Raw genomic sequence first — 19,177 nt, forward strand, 5'->3', positions numbered from 1 at the left:
TGTCTGAGCCCAGGTTCGAACTGGGGACCTCTAGTGTGTGAGACTAGCGTGATAACCGACTACACCACCCAGACCTTGTTGATTGACAATTGCATTTTCCGTACTTGATTTGTTTTCATACAAAAAAGATAATGTTTTTGAAATTTATATTTTTAAGTTTGTTTCTTTGTTAGGTTGATAAAGTATAGATCTGATCACTTATTTTGTTAACATAGATATCCTGGTCCTAACTTGTAAAAATTTGATGGCCTTAGGTTGCTGCTGGTTTTGTCTTGTTGAGTACAAAGCTAAGGTATAAAACAATACAAGCTCTGGCCACTTTAAGCAGTGGAGAACAAAATCCAATTAAATTTGCAAACTATATAGTATTTTCTCATAAATATGTTAAAAGCATTACATCCTCAATGGTCACAAACACTTGACAGAATTTGTCTTGCCCAAATATAGTTTAAGTTCATCATTGTCATTTATACAGAGAAAAGGCGTTTATACAGTAAAATACAAAATTATCTTCTTATTTCCATCTCCATTAATACAAATAAAACATTATGTTTTTAGGTCAAATAATTAGTGAGAATAACATCACCTCATACAATAAACCAGCCAAAAAACTAAGTATTATATTATGCAGAGCATACATAAACTAACATTGAGAATCTGCATCAACATGGAACTGGACAATAGCTTTTAAGTTTGAATTGGTGTGCTTAACAGGCACACAGAAATACGATTACCTATGGCATATGACAACAAAATTTCATCAAAGATCACTGCTGTAACCTAAAGTTCAAATTCACATCATAATAGAGTTTTAACAATTCGGGTATCGGTTGAAAACACTAATACCCTAACAATTATCGCAACTAAACACCGATCCACAATTAACACAGCAAAAACAATAATGACTTTTGTCACTTGATAGTTAAGAGCATTTGCTTGTCCAGTAATGATATGGTTTTTAACAATTAGGAGTATAATATCAAGTATGATTCTTCCTTGGGTTATTTTAAGTATAGGTCTAATCACTTATTTTATCAACATACCATGTTGAGTCATAGAGTATCATATTTTTGAAATTTACTATGATCAAGGTGGAGTTCCAATGATATAACTTTCTAACAATTAAATTGCCTGGCCAAACTACCATAATTTTAAGTATTCAACACAAAGCTATTTGGTCTTTTAATGATAAAATGCTTAAAAAACATGTCAGTGTTATAGCCACAGATTGCAGCTTCATTGCAGTATGAAAATTAAACTCCAAACTCAAGCCAAGACAGAATCAGTAAAGTTCAAACTTATACAAGACAGTAAGATCAAAACTTAACAAAAGCCCTCTTACTATGGCATTAGGCTTTCAAGATCATGGGCGAACTCATCGTTGAAGCTAGTTGAGTGATTTCACTGAAAGTCAGCTATCAAATAATACAAGCTCCATGGATAACAAAATCCAATTAAATTTACAAACTATAGTATTTTCTCATTCGACATCACAAACTCATTAGCCAAAAACAATTAAAAGAATAGGTTCCGCCCAAATAACCAAGTTCCTCAAGGTCATTTACACGTAGAAAATGCATGTTCTCTAGATAGTGAGACATCGTTGCAGGGCAAACAAATACTATTAACATTGAGAATCTGCATCAATATGGAACAGGACAGTAGCTTTTAAGTTTTAATTGGAGTGCTTTAACAACACAGAAAATGCGCCAAAAACAACACAACACAGAATTAACATTTACGATTTGATTTCACATGGCATATAGCAAACAAAAAAAATCATCGCATCGCAGCTCATTTCTATAACCTAGGATTCAATTTCGCATCGTAAAACAGCAACAGCAACATCATAAACAGAAACGAATAAAAAATCAAAAGCAAATAATAACAAATCAAAACAACAAACTTAAATCCCAAAAAATATAGCATAGATCTCAATGTCAAAACAATCTAAATCAACAACAAAACCAACAAAAATTAAAATAGGGCAATAAAAACCCTAATTTGTTCCAAAACAATTCCAAATTAAAAAAAAACTAAGCAGTAAGAACAACGGCTCCACCAGCCTCCTTAATCTTCTTCTCAGCAATCTTCGAAATGAGCTTAGTCTTCACCACAAAAGGCTGATTCTGAGGCAAAACTCCTTTCCCCAAAAGCTTAAAGTACCCATGCTGAGTAACATCAATAACAGGTGCTTTCTTCTCCTTAATCGCCTTATCCTTTACCTCTTGAGGAATCAACGAAGCGAGCCTGTCGATGTTCACAATGGGGGCATAGAATTTGTTACGAAGCTTGTGAAAGTAACGCATACCGACCTTACCGAAGTAACCTGGATGGTACTTGTCGAACAGGATCCGGTGGTGGTGCATGCCTCCAGCGTTACCGCGACCTCCGGGATGCTTTCGGTGCTTTCCGATACGACCGTGACCGGCACTGACGTGGCCTCTCTTCTTCCTGTTCTTCTTGAACCTGGTCGTCATCTTCCTAGGGTTCTTCTCTCTGGATGCGGTGCTTCCCTGCTTGTGTGAAAATTAGGGTTCAGGATTTTGGTGGCTCACCATTTTAGGTTATATAGTGAAGTTTTAAACGGGCCTTTTGGTTTTTCTTATAGAGATGGGCTTAGCCCAAAATTAAAGAAAACTGACCCAGGTAAATAAACCGGTCTATTTTTTTTAATGAGCTTGTGCATTTAATTTTGGAATGACCCAGATAAATCAATTTTATTAATTATCAAAATTTCTTTTCCTTTTTATTAACTTTGTTGTTTTAAGCTTTTGTGCTTAATTCATTTATATATATTTAAATTTTTTATTTTAGGCTTTAAATTTAAGATATTTTGATTTTTTTTATTAAAACTGCCTAAAATTATTGATTGCATTAATTATTTCGTTGTCAATATACTTTAATCATGTTATATGTTATATACCATTTATAAAAAAATACTTTGATGTTAATAATAATTAATTTTTTCATAAAGCTAAATTTTTAAAATTATTAAAACGGATAACTTGTTTAATTTTAGAGTTTAATTAATATACTCATTTTTCACTATCATCCAATAAAAAATTAGTAATATATCATATCATCAAAATAATTTTAAAATTAATGATATTCCTTGAAGTTATTGTGTCTCTTAAATCTGTAATCTTTAATATATTTACAGAAAAATAATTTGTAATAAATTTGATATTCACATAAATAATATTTTCTATGTAATAATAACTATCCTAAAAAATCATCAAAATCATTAAATCTCTTTTTCTTTTTCCGATGCACTCTATCAAATCAGTTTCAAATTAATATTTTTCTATTTTTTTTCTAATTGTGACATACATTGTTAACAAAATCAAGCTTGAAAAAGGCTTAATCTAATTTTTTATAATGAAATAGTCATTTTAATTATTAAGTTATTTTTTATTTCATGTATGTATGAATATAGTTTTTATTTTTATTTTTATATTATTTAATCATAAAAATTATTTTTAAATACTAAATACTCATTTTAATTGCTTATAATGAAATAGTCAATTTAATTGTTAATTTATTTTATATTATATGCTTCTATAAAAATATATATATATATATATATATATATATATATATATATTTTTGTATAATTGAGTTATAAAAAAATATTTTTAAATACTAAATACTAAAAATATCATCTTTATTATTAAACATGGTTATTTCATGTCAAAGTAATTGAAAATTCAACTAAAATTATTTATGTTACAAAAAAATACTATTTTTTCTAATTGAGATTTTAAAAAATGAAGATAAAATAACTTAAACAATAAAAATAAACAAGTTTATTGATCAAAAAATTAAATAATAACTTAAAGAAGTTTATTATTGATTCAATTATTTTTGTAAATAATTTCAAAATAAAAATAATATTTATATAGATCAAAATTCGTGTGAATCCACAAGTTATTACATTTATTATACATTCTTATTATATTTTAAAAACAAATACGCATAAAATAGCAATACCCGTGCAAACACAAGGGTATCTAAACCATAATTCGTGCTAACCTATGGGTTATTAAATTTTTTTGTACAATTAAAAAAATAAAATTAATTATATTTAAAATAATATATGAATTCAAATATAAGAAAAATGTGTTGTTTTATACTTATTTATTATTACGCTGATAATATTTTTGTTTTAAAATTATTTTTAATTTAATAAAAAATATTTGTAAGATTATATATGGAAAATTGAGCTATATAATATTAATGTAAACATTTCACTAATATATGTTATTAAGGGAAATTTTTATTTTAAAATTAATAAGTGAATCGTAATTTAATTTTTTTGTAAACGAGAATAAATTGTCTTCTGATCCAAATATTTTTATAAATAATATCGAAACAAAAACAATATTACATACAAAAAAATATACAATTCATCAAATATTTTATATTTGGGAAAATAATATTTATGATACATATATAAATCAAAATATGTTTTTCTTTTAAAAGTAATAAAAGAAAAACCAATCCGCTTTTATACCTGGTAGATATATTTTGGATGGGGTGTTGGTGGTGAATGAGGTTCTAGATTTTGCTAAAAGGGAGAAAAAGAGTTGTTTGGTTCTAAAGGTTGATTATGAGAAGGCTTATGATAGTGTTTGTTAGAACTATTTGAGATTTTGCTTCTATAAAATGGGATTTGGGCTAAAGTGGATGAAGGCTTGCGTCTTTAATAACTCTGTCAGTTTTAGTTAATGGAAGTGTAACTAAGAACTTTGTGGTTGATAGGGGCTTGAGGCAAGGGGATCCCTTTCCCCTTTTCTTCTTTGTGATAGCTATGGAAGGCCTTACTAGATTGATAAACAGGGCAGTGGAGATATGGGAGTTTATAGGATTTCACATTAATGAGGATATTTATGTGGACATTTTACATTTCATAGACGATATGGTTATTATAGGATATGGGAGTTTGGAAAACCAGTGGAGTGTGAAAGCTATATTACGGGGTTTCGAAATGGTGTCTGGCTTAAAAGTGAACTTCTATAAGACTAAAATCTTTGGTATCAACTTGTGCGAGTGGAGTATGAGATCTATAGTTTCGTTTATGTCTTGTTGTGAAGACCATCTTCCTTTTAAATTTTTAGGTGTGATGGTCGGAGACAACCCTAGAAGATTGCATATGTGGAAGGATGTCATTAGCAATATTAGAAATATATTGCCACCTTGGAGAAGTAGATTTCTTTCTGTACGAGGAAGGGTAGTTATGGTTAATGCATTATTGAATTTTATACCAATCTATAGTTTGTCATTTTACAAAGCCCGCGTTAAGGTGTTGAAGGAGATTATAAGGATTCAATCTAATTTTCTACGGGGAGGCTATGATACTAAAATAACAATTCATTAGGTTAATTAGGACTCAATGTGCAGATCCAAAGAGTGAGGAGTGTTTGGTATAAAAAGTCTAGAATTTTTTAATAAGGCTTTATCGCCTAAATGGAAGTGGAGGATATTGCAAGAGAAAGATGCATTAAGGAGTGGGATTTGAGACATAGATATTATAACCCAGAGTTGAAGATGTCTATCGATGAAGGCATGGTGGTTAATGAAAGAGACTCGATATGGTGGCGGGACCTCTTATCACTGGTTCATAAGAACATAGTTTATTAGAACTTTTTTTTAACATTTTTTGCAAGTTGAATGAAGGCAATATTATCCCATTCTGGTACAACAATTGGCTTAGTAATCAAACTTTAAAAGATGCATTTCCTGAAGCTTTTCAGAGGGCTATTGATCCTTATGGTTGTGTGGTAGATGCAAGCCTTTTGGGAGGAATTTGATGGAGATGGAAGATGATTATTAAGAGAGAAAACTCTTCTCTAGAAGCTATTTGACAAGAGGAGGAAATTCAAGTTTTGTTTATTGATATTGAGATGTTGTAGTGTGTAGTAGACGATTTTTCTTAATTGGTTGATGATACAGAGAAGTTCACGGTCAATTTCTGTTATGATATATTAGATACAGGTTTACTAGAGATTTCAATTGTGGTGAGAACAACTTTGTCAACTTTGTGGAAGTTAAAGGTTCCATCAAACATTCATGTGTTCGGTTAGAGGATGATCCTTGACCGATTACCAACTAGAGATCATAATTTCAAAAGAGGAATTTTGGTGGGTAATAAAGATAAATGTTGTGCGTTTTGTTTCCAGGAAGACGAAGAGAATATTCACTTCTTTAGTTTGTGCGCATTTTCGAGAAGAATTTGGGAATGGATGGGAAATCAAGAAGTTTCTAATTTTGATGACTTATTAAATTTTTTGTTGAATGTTAAGTAGGTAAACAATGACGACATTAGAAACAAAATCTGTGTGACTTGGTTAACTACACTATTTAGAATATTTAGTTGATGAGAAAGTCATTTTATTTTAAGGTAGGATTTCTAATTTTAAGGATTGTTTATTATCGATTAAATTTAATCGTGAACGTGGATAAGTTTGTTATCGTTTAAATCTTTAAAATTACGATAAAGCGGATAGTATCGCGCACAAAAATTGAGTGCATTAATCAAATTTCATACGATGCATATCTAAAGAAAATGGCAATGGAGTTACCCTTAGCCTTTCCATATTATTTATTTATATATATTTATTTTCGGAAAAGAAGTTGGAATCTTTTGGGATAAAGTTTCTGGATAAGAAGTTAGAACCTATTGCGATAGCAACTTTACAATGATCCCCTTACATAAGCATTCCATGTAACATGAATTTGTCCTTTCAATGGATAGAGACAATTGCTATGCTACTGTGGGCTGCCGTGGCCATATACGAGGATTGAAACGATGATGCAACTGGCTCCACTCCTCCATTATATAATACTACTATATAGGTATACATAAGATGATATGAGGTCATGCTTTAATGTACGTATTAAATTAAGAACAACTTACACTCAATTGAGAGTTTCAAACGCTCTGAAATCTAATCCAAAGATGCAAGTGGTTCTTAATGGTTCCCAGTGATTAAAGTATTGTTAACTGGTTTTAACTGGAATACTTTTGGTCTAAAATATATTTAGATTTTGTTTAGATTGTAAGAATGTGGTGAAATTTAGTGATTAAGATGAAGTAGAATAAAATTGTATTGTTTGAATTATTTCAAATTGGATGGAGTGAAGTGAAAAAAGTGTCATCGATTTCATTTCATTTATCACTTTCATCTTTTTGATTGGGCCAAAATGAATAATTGGTTCTACTTGATTTTAAAATATCAATACAATATATTATAATCAATCACATATGTAACTTAAGAACAAGTGCTACAGAACAAATCAAATTCATATTAAGGGATTGTTCTAGCTATTTGGAAAGGAGAAACATCATTTACTTGTAAATGAAACTTTTTTTTGGTTTCAAATAAAACTTTAAGTTTAAAACAAATGTTGAATGTTAAAGAGAAGAGACGAGAGAAGATTTATACGGGAAAATCATCTTCGATCACGATACAACTTAGAGTTACGTTCAGACTTTTCATGGTTGTGATATTTTCACTATAATTCAATTGATTACAATATCACTAAGATATGTTTTGGTTCAATTAACATATATCTTAGATTTTTCAAAAGCAAGGAATTGATCCCATTTGGATCTCTTTGTTGAAGTGTAATTGCACATTCAGTGTTTGTTGTTAGATGGGTTTGTCCGTATGTATTGGGCTTTAGCTAGTTGGTCCAATATGATTTTAGTATGTATTGCATTTTTGCTATGTAATGATATAGAATAAACATTCATTATAAGTGTCTTCCAATTGAGTAAAAAGTTAGTTAGAGTTTCTTTTTCTCTCTTTTTCATCATCATCTTCTTCATCTTCATCTTCAACCATTGAGCACCAACAATTAGTATCAGAGCATTGTTCGGATCCACAGGAAGGGAAATACGAGGCCCGTGAGGTGTGTGATTGTTTTGATTTCAAATTCATTCAATTCACAATGAATTGAAGATTAGAATCGTATCGGAATCACATTTCTTGATTTCAAGGGATCGGGAAACACAAGTGTTTGGTCTGAGTGATTTCTTGCACAATATCGGAAAATGAATGGTGGAAACGGTAGTTTGAATACAAAATTTCTGGTGTTTGATGGAAAGAATTCGAATCACTGGATGATTCAGATGCGTGTGTTGTTTGCCGCTCAAGATGTGTTTGATCTTATCAACGATGGTTACACGCCGGTTGCTGCGGATGCAACGGAAGCGTAAAGAATAGCGCAATGGGAAACGAGGAAGAAGGATCAGAAAGCGTTGTTCTACATCCATCAGTGTGTAATGCGAATGTGTTTGAGAAGATATCTAATTTGACAACGACGAAGGCTGCATGGGATACATTGGCACGGTGCTATGATGGTGACACATTAGTGAAGAAGGTGAAGCTTTAGTCTCTATATAAGAAGTATGATAATCTCAACATGAAAAACAATGAGAAGGTACCCGAGTACATCTCTAGAGTGATTCTGATCACTAATGAGATGAAAGCTTGTGGAGAAACGCTTTTAGAATAAGTGATTATTGAGAAGGTACTAATATCACTTACTCCTCAATTTGATAACAGTGTTGTAGCTATTGAACATTCTAAGGATCTGAGCACCATGAGAATTGAAGAACTACAAAGAAGTCTAGAAGCACAAGAGTTGCGTCTAACTGAGATAACCTCTAAAAGAGAGTTAGAACATGCTCTAAAAGCTTCTTTTGTCAAGAAGGACCAGAAGCAGTCTTGATCAGAAGCCAAGAAAAGATATGGTAGTTCTCAGAAGTCAAAAGCCTCCTATAATGAGAAGAAACAACAAAAGGGGAAGGAGAGGCTAGATAAAAGAACGGCTCAGTGTTACTGTTGTAATAGGTTTGGCCACTTTGTTAAGGAATGTTGGTCAAACAAGGAAAGGAAGTCAAAAGAAGCAAACATAGCCAGAGGTGATTCTGTAGAGGAACCCGTGCTATTGATGGCTTATGAATCTGATGATAAACCTATGGGATTAACAATTACTGATTCTAAAGATGACTTTGATTATGAGTCAAAATCAAAAGATGACTCTGAATCTAAATTCGAGTATGATTCTGAAGATGAGCCAGAGTCAAAAAATGACTTTGAAGCTAAAGTCGAGTCCGATTATGAAGTAGGTTCTAAAGATGAGTCAGAGTTTGAAGGTGACTCTAACGGAGACTCTGGAAGTGATCCAGACTCTGAAGGTGGTCCAGACTATGGGGGTCAAACTTCTAGAGGTGACCATGTTTCTGAAGGTAGTGACTTTGGAGGAAGTCTAGAAGCTAACATTATTCTAGGTTCTATAGAATATTAAGAACAAGTTCAGAGACCATAAAGAATGAGACAAATACCCATATGGTTTGCAGAGTTCGACAAGACTCTAAAGTCAAAGTCATTCAGTGTGCCATGGTAGTAGACTCCGAACCAGTTAATACTAAAGAAACTCTCAAGAAGAAACTATGGATGAAGATCATGAAAGAAGAACTTGAGGCTATAGAAAGAAACAAGAGTTGTGAGTTGACTGAGCTTCCAAAGGAGAAGAAAGCCATTAGCGTTATATGGGTTTTAAAGGTGAAGTTAAAGCCATATGGATCAATTGGCAAACACAAATCAAGGTCAGTAGCTAGAGGTTTTCTTCAAAAACTTGGGTTAGATTACTTTGAGGTGAGCAAGCCTGTAAAACTGATGATAGACATCAAGTCACCTATAAGCCTTTCCAAGAACCCAATGGTGCATGGGAGAAGCAAGAAAATTGACAATAAATTTCACTATCTGAGGAATCAAGTTCAGAATGAAGTGCTAGATGTTGTGCATTATAGCACCTAAAGGCAACTTGCAGATATGCTCACTAAAGCCGTCAAGTCTGAACACTTCATCAATTTGAGGAATGAAATTGGTGTTGTTGATTTTAGCTCAGAATATGAATTAAGGGATGGTGTTGAAGTTTAATTGCATCTTTAGTGTTTTCCGTTAGATTGTTTTGGGCCATGTGTGTGGGCTTTTAGCTAGTTGGCTTGAAAATTCTAGCAACACACGATGGATGTCGTATCGGATGTTATGACATCCACTGAGACACAGATTAACCAATTATGCAGAAAGTAAACAAAAGCAGTAAAGAACATAGATGATTGTTTACCCAGTTCGGTTCAACCAACCTACTCTAGGGGCTACCAAGCCAAGGAGGAAATCCACTATAAGCAGTATTAATTCACAGCTAAACTCCCCCGTTTACAACTCTGCACTTAAGACCTACCTAATGCAATTTCAATCTAGTGCTAGACCTGAGTTCCTACTCACTCCCCCTCAATCACAGCAGTGATAACAACAACGACAAATAAAACATAATGAAGACACACTTCAAACAAATCTTGATTTCGCTTCAAAGCTTCAATCATGATACACAACACTCATGCTTAAAATCTTAGAGTGACAAAACAATTACAACTCAAAAACACCCTATTCCAATACAATCATCAAAGAGACAATTGCTTGGATTACAAGAAAACACTAACACAAACACACGTGAAAACAAACACAAAAAACTTCACAATCAAAACCTCTGCCTTTGAAAGTAGGATTAGCAATCTTCTTATAGGGAGCACTTGGGCCTTGGGCCTTCCAAACATAAATTAGGGTTAACCAAGTTAACCTAATTTCCACATCATCAGGGTGTTGACACATAAGCTGTAGACGATATTTTTTAGCGCAAATCATACAACACAGAATATATAGTTTCCTAAATTGTAGGATGAGATAAATAAGGAAACATAACAGCTAAAATATAACAGCTATTGCTGTCAGATACTGATGTCATGACATCGAGCATGACATCCAACAAAAACCTGTATTAGCTTAGCCATATAATCCTGCACAAGACTACACATAGTGTGTCATGACATTAGTCAAGACATCACACACACAGAAATGTTTTACCACAAAATACAACCAATTTAAAAACATTTACAAACTCCCCATTTGGCATATTTTTGGCTAAAACAACCTGTCACCACATTATCAGAGAACCTTTGTGTCGCACGCTCGCGAAAAATGAACAGAGTCGCCACCAATATATTTATCCCATGAGGGAAAGGAATATCAGAAAACCTAACGAAGGAAGGAACAGGGTCTCGCGACCAGAGAATCAAGGTACGGGAGTCGGTTACGCAAGGGGAAGGTATTAGCACCCCTCGCGCCCATCGTACTCGATGGTATCCACCTATGTCTGTTTCTATCTAAAGGGTGTGTATCTATGTCTATGTCTAAATGCAAAATGAATGCAAAATGTAGGGAAAATAAAGAATTGTACTCGCACGGGCCCTACCCCGCTGCCTACGTATCCTTTTCAGGAATCAGAGTTACCGTAGCTCGGCTAAAGATTTTCTGTTTGTTTTTGTGTTTTTTAATTGGGCGGAGTCAACGCTCGCGTTCTTGCACAAGGGGATAGCCTAGGATGCAATGGAACGGAGATAACGATGCCCTTAAGAAGAAGAAAGAGATTGGTTTGTGTCTTTTAGGGTAGATGAGTGATGAACAGTACCCAATACCGGGCCACTCACCACTTTCTCTACTTTGCTTTAGTCTGAACCATTGTTATGTGTTTTAAGTGTTTTTGGTTGTGTGTTTTTTAAGGGAATTTACTTTTCGATTCGAATCACATAAAATGCATAATGATCGAGAAGCAGATTAAGGAATGAATCCTACTCACTTCCATCCCATTATGTAATGTTTGAGAAACAGATTAGAGAATGAATCTCACTCGCTTCTCTCCCATTAATTAATGTTTGAGAAACAGATTAGGGAATGAATCCCACTCGTTTCTCTCCCATTAAGTAGTGACCGAGAAACAGATTAGGGAATGGATCCCACTCGCTTCTATGTCACTAAGTGATTGAGAAATAGATTAGGGAATGAATCCCACTCATTTCTCTATCACTTGCTTAATGTGATTCGCATCTTCCTTTTATTAATGTTTTAAAGAGTTGAAAAAGAAAAAGAATGCAAAAGGGAACTAGATCTACCATTCTAATCTAAGTTATTCTAATCTATAATGGCCCTAAGGTCAAGGATACTTATCCTATCTCAATTCCTCTTAGCAAAGAAGGAAGAGTCTAAGGGAACATGGCAAGCAATAGCAAGATGTAATCAAAATCAAAGTAAGAAATGAGAGGCTAAGCATGGAAACAAGAGAAAGAAACTCCAAGTCAGTAGCAAAACAAGGGATTGAATGTCCCAAATCAAATACAAAAGCATCACGGTATCACACAAGAGTATTCACAAGAAGTTACCAAAGCATCGCATGAATCGTCACTTACCAATTAGCGAACAAACATCATTTAACCGAAGCAAAAAGCAAGTGAACACATAGTCTAAGCTTGAAGTCAGTAGCAAACTCATTCATTATGTTCCAATACCCTATGTTAATCTATATTAGTCAATTAGCATGAAACAATACAAAACTCTAACCAAAACTAGACAACACTGGGTCAATACTAGCTAAACGGTTTCAAATTGTGAATGAAGTTAGAAACATGCAATCAAATGGTACAAGTCAGTAGCAAATAGCCTTTACTAGATGCCTAAACAATCACAAAATCACGCCAAGGGGTTTCACACAAAATTACGGGTCATCTGTACAAGTTACGATGCAATCGTCAACCAAAAACAAGGTATTTACATGTGAGAAAGAAAAATCAAGTAAAATAAGAAAACATGCATTAAAATTTTCAATTCCAGGTCTTAGGACCTCTAAACATCCCTAATTACATGTACAAAAAGGAACCAACATTATAGCATGAATGCATTTCAATTTGAGAGCACAAACGTCACAAGTATCTATTAGAAACGCATATTGATCGAGCTAAACAAAGCTAACCAAATACCAATCAAAACAAAGAATTAGGAGCTCATTTTTTATACACAACATCATGGGTTAGTCTACAGCAATCATACAAAAATTGGTGGTTAAATTCTGTTCCTAAGGTGTTAAACGAAATTACTTTGCAAAGTCTATCGAAACATGAAGGAGGATGAACATATATGAAGAAAAGATTTATTAGAAATAGCAAAATAAAATCTAAAAATATGCAAAAAAATACTACAATTATATACACACAAAATCCTACTTAAAATCTATTTTTATTCATTTTTTATTCGAAGGGAAACTGGATTATGAATCAAAATTAGAGAAAAGAACAATTTCTAAATAAAACCGAAATCTGTCTAGAAAGGGGGTGTGTTAGTAATGTTAGCATGAACTGGATTTATGTGTTAGCGCGTATGGGCCTATAGCAAGGGGGTGCACATAGCAAGCCCAAGCTTTGTTGAGTCCAATTCAACAAATTTATGCATGATTAATGTCAATTAATTACATCTGATTTCATGTTAATTCTGATTAATTAAACTTAATGCTAATTAAACTCAATTAACAGCAAATTGGACAAATAAACAGAGAGAGGAATTAGGGTTACGTTTTGTGATGATTCAAATCCTCTGAGCTTCTCCTCCCTCTCACTCGCAAACGAACGGCGGCGGTACGGTGGCTCTCTCTCGATTCAACTCATTGTGCCGGTGAAAGTTTCACGGCGGCGGAATCTCAGCCCTCTCATTGCGCAAGTCTCTCGTCTCCGTTTCGGTTCTCGAACTCTCTCGATCTCTTTCAGCTCAATCCCGTGGCTCTCTCATCTTCTCCTTGTTCGTTATTGATGATGATGATGTTGTTGCAGAGCATGAAGTTATGAAGCAACGCGGTTCCGAGACGTTGTTGATGAAGATGCCGAGCGTTGTTCTTGCGGATTGATGACGATGAAGATTGTTGCTACTTCTTGCAGATTTGTTGAATACTGATTTTCTGTTACATTTTCTGTGAAATCAAGATTGGAGAACTGATGTATGAATCGTGGAGTGTAGGTTCTTTTGTGTTATTACTGGTGCGCGTTGAAGAAGATGAATCGAGAAAGAGAAAGATGAAGGTTCTGAGGTGAGTTTCCACTTTTTGTTTTTTTCAGTTACGATTCTTTTTTTCTTTTGCTTTCTCCATTTCCTGATTCTTTTTCTCTTGGTATATGAACGATGATGAAGAAGTTTTGGGATGGGGGAATGGTGACGGAGGTGGAGGTTGAAGGGTGGTGATAGGATCAGAAGTGATGATGAATATCGATGGAGGTGGAGTGTGAAAGTGAAGTGAAAAGATGGCGAATTCTTCTGGCCTTGTGAAAACGAATTTTTGAAGGTGAAGAGCGAAATCGAGAGGAGCTTCAATATGCAGGGCGAAGCCTATTATATAGGGATGGAAGGTTAGCTTTTTTCTTCTGATTTCCGTTGAAATTCTGTTAGTATTTTGATTCACTCAAAAATGGTAGTAACCGAATTCTGTTAGACTGTTATATGCTTCACTTGATAGAAGTTGGTTAAGTCTGTTATGAGAAGTTGGAGGTTGTTAGGAATTGAGGTTAGTTAGCTAGTTAGGTGGTTAGGATCCAGTTGTGGTTATGTGTGTATGTATGTTTTGATGAGTGTGGACGGTTTTGTTAATTGTGAAGCATTTTGTGTTATGTACAGGTAGCAATTCTGACTTTGGGAACAGTTATGGTTTCCCTTTTTTGGGTTAAGACATGGGATCCTTGAATGCAAAGTTAATCTCGAACCGTTACGGGATGGAAATTAGGGAAGGGGAATTCTTGATGTGTCTTCTACACAACTGTTAGGATGTTAGGATGCGTTTATGAATGGAAACTTATATGATAAGTTGCAGCATCTCTCTGTCTATTGCGGTCCGGTTTCGGTTTATTTTGTTTTCGACTCTTATTTGCTTTTCTTTGTTGGTGCAGGGCTGGATTTATTAATTGAAGCAGGGCTATAACATTCATTTGCAGCACATGATGAAGTTTTGAATGATGAAGAAGTGGAAATGGTTAACAGCATAAGGAAATGCAAGTGAAGGGTTTTAGGAAAACATGAGTCAATTGTATTTTTTGTTGCTGAAGTTTTCTATGTAGTTGTAATACATGGGTTTGTAATGATGTAATTTGTGTAATTTCTTCAAGTGTAAGAAAGTTTGAATTTTTGTAATGAGTTTGAATGGGCTTTCTTGTATGGACTTGTGAATTTGGTGAACGATATTCGAATCAATGGATATGTGATAGAACATTTGGATTTGGGCTTTGGATGGAAATGGGTTTGCACATGAATCTTGTAAGAGATATTTTTTGTATTGCATAGAGACTATATGCCTTTTGTACTTTGATTAACCTCGAACAAATTACGAACAATGGAGTCATTTGGACCAATACCTTGAATCCTTCTACCAACCAATGAAGCCATAATTTTAATCAATCCGTCCATGTTGACAAGCAAACGATCCTGCTTTAAACCAAATTAATCTTATAACCATGCTCACGCTCTTAGCAATTCTTTGCAAATTAATCTATAAGTCTTCTTTTGCCTTGACAAAGTTCCTCGTTGAAGATAGTATTTGAAGCATAAAGGAAAGCCTTGTCCCGAAGTACACAATAACCATGAATCCAGACCTTACTCTCACAGTCCAATGCTCTAAGGAAAACTTGATGAATCAATGATATTTGATATGTACACCTCAAAATCACTATATGAACCCTTAATGATTCAAGGTCCTTGATCCCAATGTCAATTTTATTAGTTAATGAATGCATGATGAGTTATATGACCTAATGGGAGGTATGTACATGAGATTATGAAATGCCTAAGCCTAAGCCAGATAAAAGTGAAAGGGTAGGACAAATTTGGGGTATGACAGCTGCCCCTATTTAATCGTCTTAAACCTGAAGGTGAGATTGGCGCTAGCCTTTCGAACATTGAAGGTTGAAGAAGATTAAATATCAAAGTACCAGAAATTTGTCCTGAAGAGAAGATGGTATGATGTTGTCTTTATTATTTTATTTTTTGATATCTGCTGGGGAAAGAAAAAAAAATTTTTTTTTGTGGAAATATTTGCAGTGAGTAATTGGAAGAAGGGTGATAGCTTGTAACGTAGCTCAAGGTGCCAATACAAGGTTCCCAAAGGAAATGTTTCATGAAACAATGACTGAAAGGAAATAGATCTCGTGCGATCCACGACTCAACATCGACTCGACAACAAAAGAGGAAAGAAAAGATCTCGTGCGACCTTCAGGACAGAAACAGAAAAGGATCTCGTGCGACCTAAGACTCGACATCGGGAGAAGACCTCGTACGATCTTCAAAACTGAAAGGAAAAGATCTCGTGCGACCTACGACTCAACATCGGGAGAAGACCTCGTACGATCTTCAAAATTGAAAGGGAAAGATCTCGTGCGACCTATGACTCAACATCGGGAGAAGACCTCGTACGATCTTCAAAACAGAATAGACCTCGTACGATCTAAGACTCAACATCGGGAGAAGACCTCGTACGATCTTCAAAACTGAAAGGAAAAGATCTCGTGCGACCTATGACTCAACATCGGGAGAAGACCTCGTACGATCTTCAAAACAGAATAGACCTCGTACGATCTAAGACTCAACATCGGGAGAAGACCTCGTACGATCTTCAAGACAGAAAGGAAATAGACCTCGTACGATCTACGACTCAACATCGGGAGAAGACCTCGTACGATCTTCAAGACAGAAAGGAAATAGACCTCGTACGATCTACGACTCAACATCAGGAGAAGACCTCGTACGATCTTCAAGACAGAAAGGAAATAGACCTCGTACGATCTACGACTCAACATCAGGAGAAGACCTCGTACGATCTTCAAGACAGAAAGGAAATAGACCTCGCACGATCTACGACTCAACATCAGGAGAAGACCTCGTACGATCTTCAAAACTGAAAGGAAAAGATCTCGTGCGACCTAAGACTCAACATCGGGAGAAGACCTCGTACGATCTTCAAGACAGAAAGGAAATAGACCTCGTACGATCTACGACTCAACATCAGGAGAAGACCTCGTACGATCTTCAAAACTGAAAGGAAAAGATCTCGTGCGACCTAAGACTCAACATCGGGAGAAGACCTCGTACGATCCTCAGGACAGAATAGACCTCGTACGATCTAAGACTCAACATCGAGAGAAGACCTCGTACGGTCTAAGACTCAACATCGGGGTTCGGTTTTGAAATAGTTTGCCAAGTTGAACATTGGGCTTTGAAAAGGGTTTGCCAGGTTAGGAACTGGGCTTTGAAAGGGTTTGCCAGGTTAGGAACTGGGCTTTGACAACACGGTGGTTGGACTTGAAAAGTTTTCCCGTACGGGGGAAGGGACCACGGAGACTAGTGACGACTAGACTCGATCAAAAGACGTAATCACGAAGATGTTGATGCTTGCGAAGCATAAGAATTACATTAATCCCTCAGGCCAAAGGCGGGGTGTAACTCTTCAAGAGTGGCAATCGCTGGAATTGCCACACACCAAGTATGGTTTATTCAAACGCTTGAAAAATGAGATGGGTTGAATGCCCACCCTCATTCGCACTCTAGTTTGCATGCGGTACACGGGAAATAACCACGACGAGACTAGTGATGACTAGACTCGATAAGAAGATGATAGTAACCATTGGAGATTACGGAGATATTGATGCTTGCGAAGCATAAGAATTACATTGATCCCTCAGGCCAAAGGCGGGGTGTAACTCTTCAAGAGCGGCAATCGTTCGAATTGCCACACACCAAGTATGGTTATCCAAATGATTGAAAAATGAGATGGGTTGAATGCCCACCCTCATTCACGCTCTAATATGCACGCAGCATGTGGGAAATAACCTCGGAGACAACGATTCTGACGAAGAAAGACATTGTATCCGATCCACATTGGAGAGAGAAAATGAGACTTCTTTGGAGATTTAGGACACCAAGTATCGGCACCGTGGCATGAGGAGATTTGTGGTGTAGTAGCAGATATCAATCGGAGTTTGTAAGGACAGCTCTTTATGTGGGGAAGTATCATTGTCTCGATTGGGTGCTGATTTATATTATCTGGCTTATGCTTTGTATGCATGTTTGAATTTTTCTATGGCGTAATGCTCCATTTTAATGGATATGCTACGCTTTGAGGATGCAATGCTGTATGCAATGGATTCTATATGCAAAAGTGCCAAATGAAGGCATCGGTGAGGTAAACACCAGGGAGAATCCCCTTAGTGTTAAGGACCATGTGGAGGCGCCAATAGATATTGGACTTTGTGTTTGTAAGATGCTCCTTCTTTGTCTTGAAGAAAAAATTCTGACTTCTCACCATGTGCCACTGCTTGGAGGATTTTCAGCTTGAGGAGATTCCATCGGTTCACCACGTCGGAGATGAGAAATCCAGGTAACGAGCCTTGGTTAGGGAAGTAGGACAACTCCTAGGAGAAATAAACTCCTGTGCTTGAGGAATGGAACAAACTCTCGGGAGAAATTAACTCCGTGCTTGGGGAGAGACCAAGGTTCTAGGAGAAATAAACTCCTATGATTAGGGAGAGGACAATAAAACTCAGAAGATCGTGCCCCAAGTTTCATGACCCATGAAGGAAATTGCCCCAGTGGATCCTTGGAGAGATTTATCAAATCTCGACGTAACTGCCCCAGATTGGTTGAATTTGAGAGATCAAACCTCGACTCAATTGCCCCTGATTAGGTACATCTTGCTAGAATCCTCAGGCTTTCTTTGTTTTGAAGTCAAACACACATGGAAACGACTTTACCACGATCAACGGAGTCTTCAAACTCTCCCCTTCGAGGTAATCAAGGAAAGCATTAACTGTTCATGCCCAACGGAGTTTTTAGAGAACTTGCCCCTTGATAATCAGTCTCTGAAACGATTAGCTTTTTACTCCACGGAATTTTCAAGTCTTTCGTACTTTGACATGATCAAGTTACTCACTAATTCTCATCTTGAAATTTCTTTGATGTTTAAGCATATGTTTTGTATGCAAAAGGATGTTAATTCTAAGAATGATAATTCCAATGCAAAGCCTATGTTAGTCTTGAAGTTGTTTAAAACTTTTTATGAAATGAGGTTGCAACCTCTTGTGACCGAATCACTAGTTGACACAACCTCGATTTTTTTTGCATACGGAAGATAAAGCAAGCATACGATACCAACATGGATATGTGTCACGCCTCATTGGGAGTCAATTAAACGCTATCTCATCGGAGTGTGCTTTCGAAATAAACCCTACTTCAATTAGGACTTTTAAGGG

General features: G+C 35.4%; 2 protein-coding genes and 1 non-coding gene across 3 annotated transcripts; 1 reads left to right on the forward strand and 2 right to left on the reverse strand.

The window, feature by feature from the left end:
* On the reverse strand, positions 1 to 74 carry TRNAV-CAC (transfer RNA valine (anticodon CAC)). Its single transcript has one exon. It is a non-coding gene; the product is annotated as a tRNA-Val (tRNA).
* A 1,821-nt stretch (positions 75 to 1,895) lies between these two features.
* Positions 1,896 to 2,552, reverse strand: LOC131656035 (large ribosomal subunit protein uL15x-like). Its single transcript, XM_058925817.1, has one exon. It carries the CDS (start codon positions 2,478 to 2,480, stop codon positions 2,037 to 2,039), a length of 444 nt encoding a protein of 147 aa, XP_058781800.1. The 5' UTR covers positions 2,481 to 2,552; the 3' UTR covers positions 1,896 to 2,036.
* A 2,261-nt stretch (positions 2,553 to 4,813) lies between these two features.
* Positions 4,814 to 5,380, forward strand: LOC131658261 (uncharacterized). The gene has a single exon (XM_058927574.1). The coding sequence runs from the start codon at positions 4,814 to 4,816 to the stop codon at positions 5,378 to 5,380; it is 567 nt and encodes a 188-aa protein (XP_058783557.1).
* Positions 5,381 to 19,177: the final 13,797 nt, after the last annotated feature.

This window comes from Vicia villosa, linkage group LG3 (assembly GCF_029867415.1).
Source record: "Vicia villosa cultivar HV-30 ecotype Madison, WI linkage group LG3, Vvil1.0, whole genome shotgun sequence".
Lineage (NCBI taxonomy): Eukaryota > Viridiplantae > Streptophyta > Magnoliopsida > Fabales > Fabaceae > Vicia > Vicia villosa.

Bases quoted from the DNA above. Each gene is read 5' to 3' on its own strand.
- LOC131658261 (XM_058927574.1), top strand. From the start codon at position 4,814: ATGGAAGGCCTTACTAGATTGATAAACAGGGCAGTGGAGATATGGGAG.
- LOC131656035 (XM_058925817.1), bottom strand. From the start codon at position 2,480: ATGACGACCAGGTTCAAGAAGAACAGGAAGAAGAGAGGCCACGTCAGT.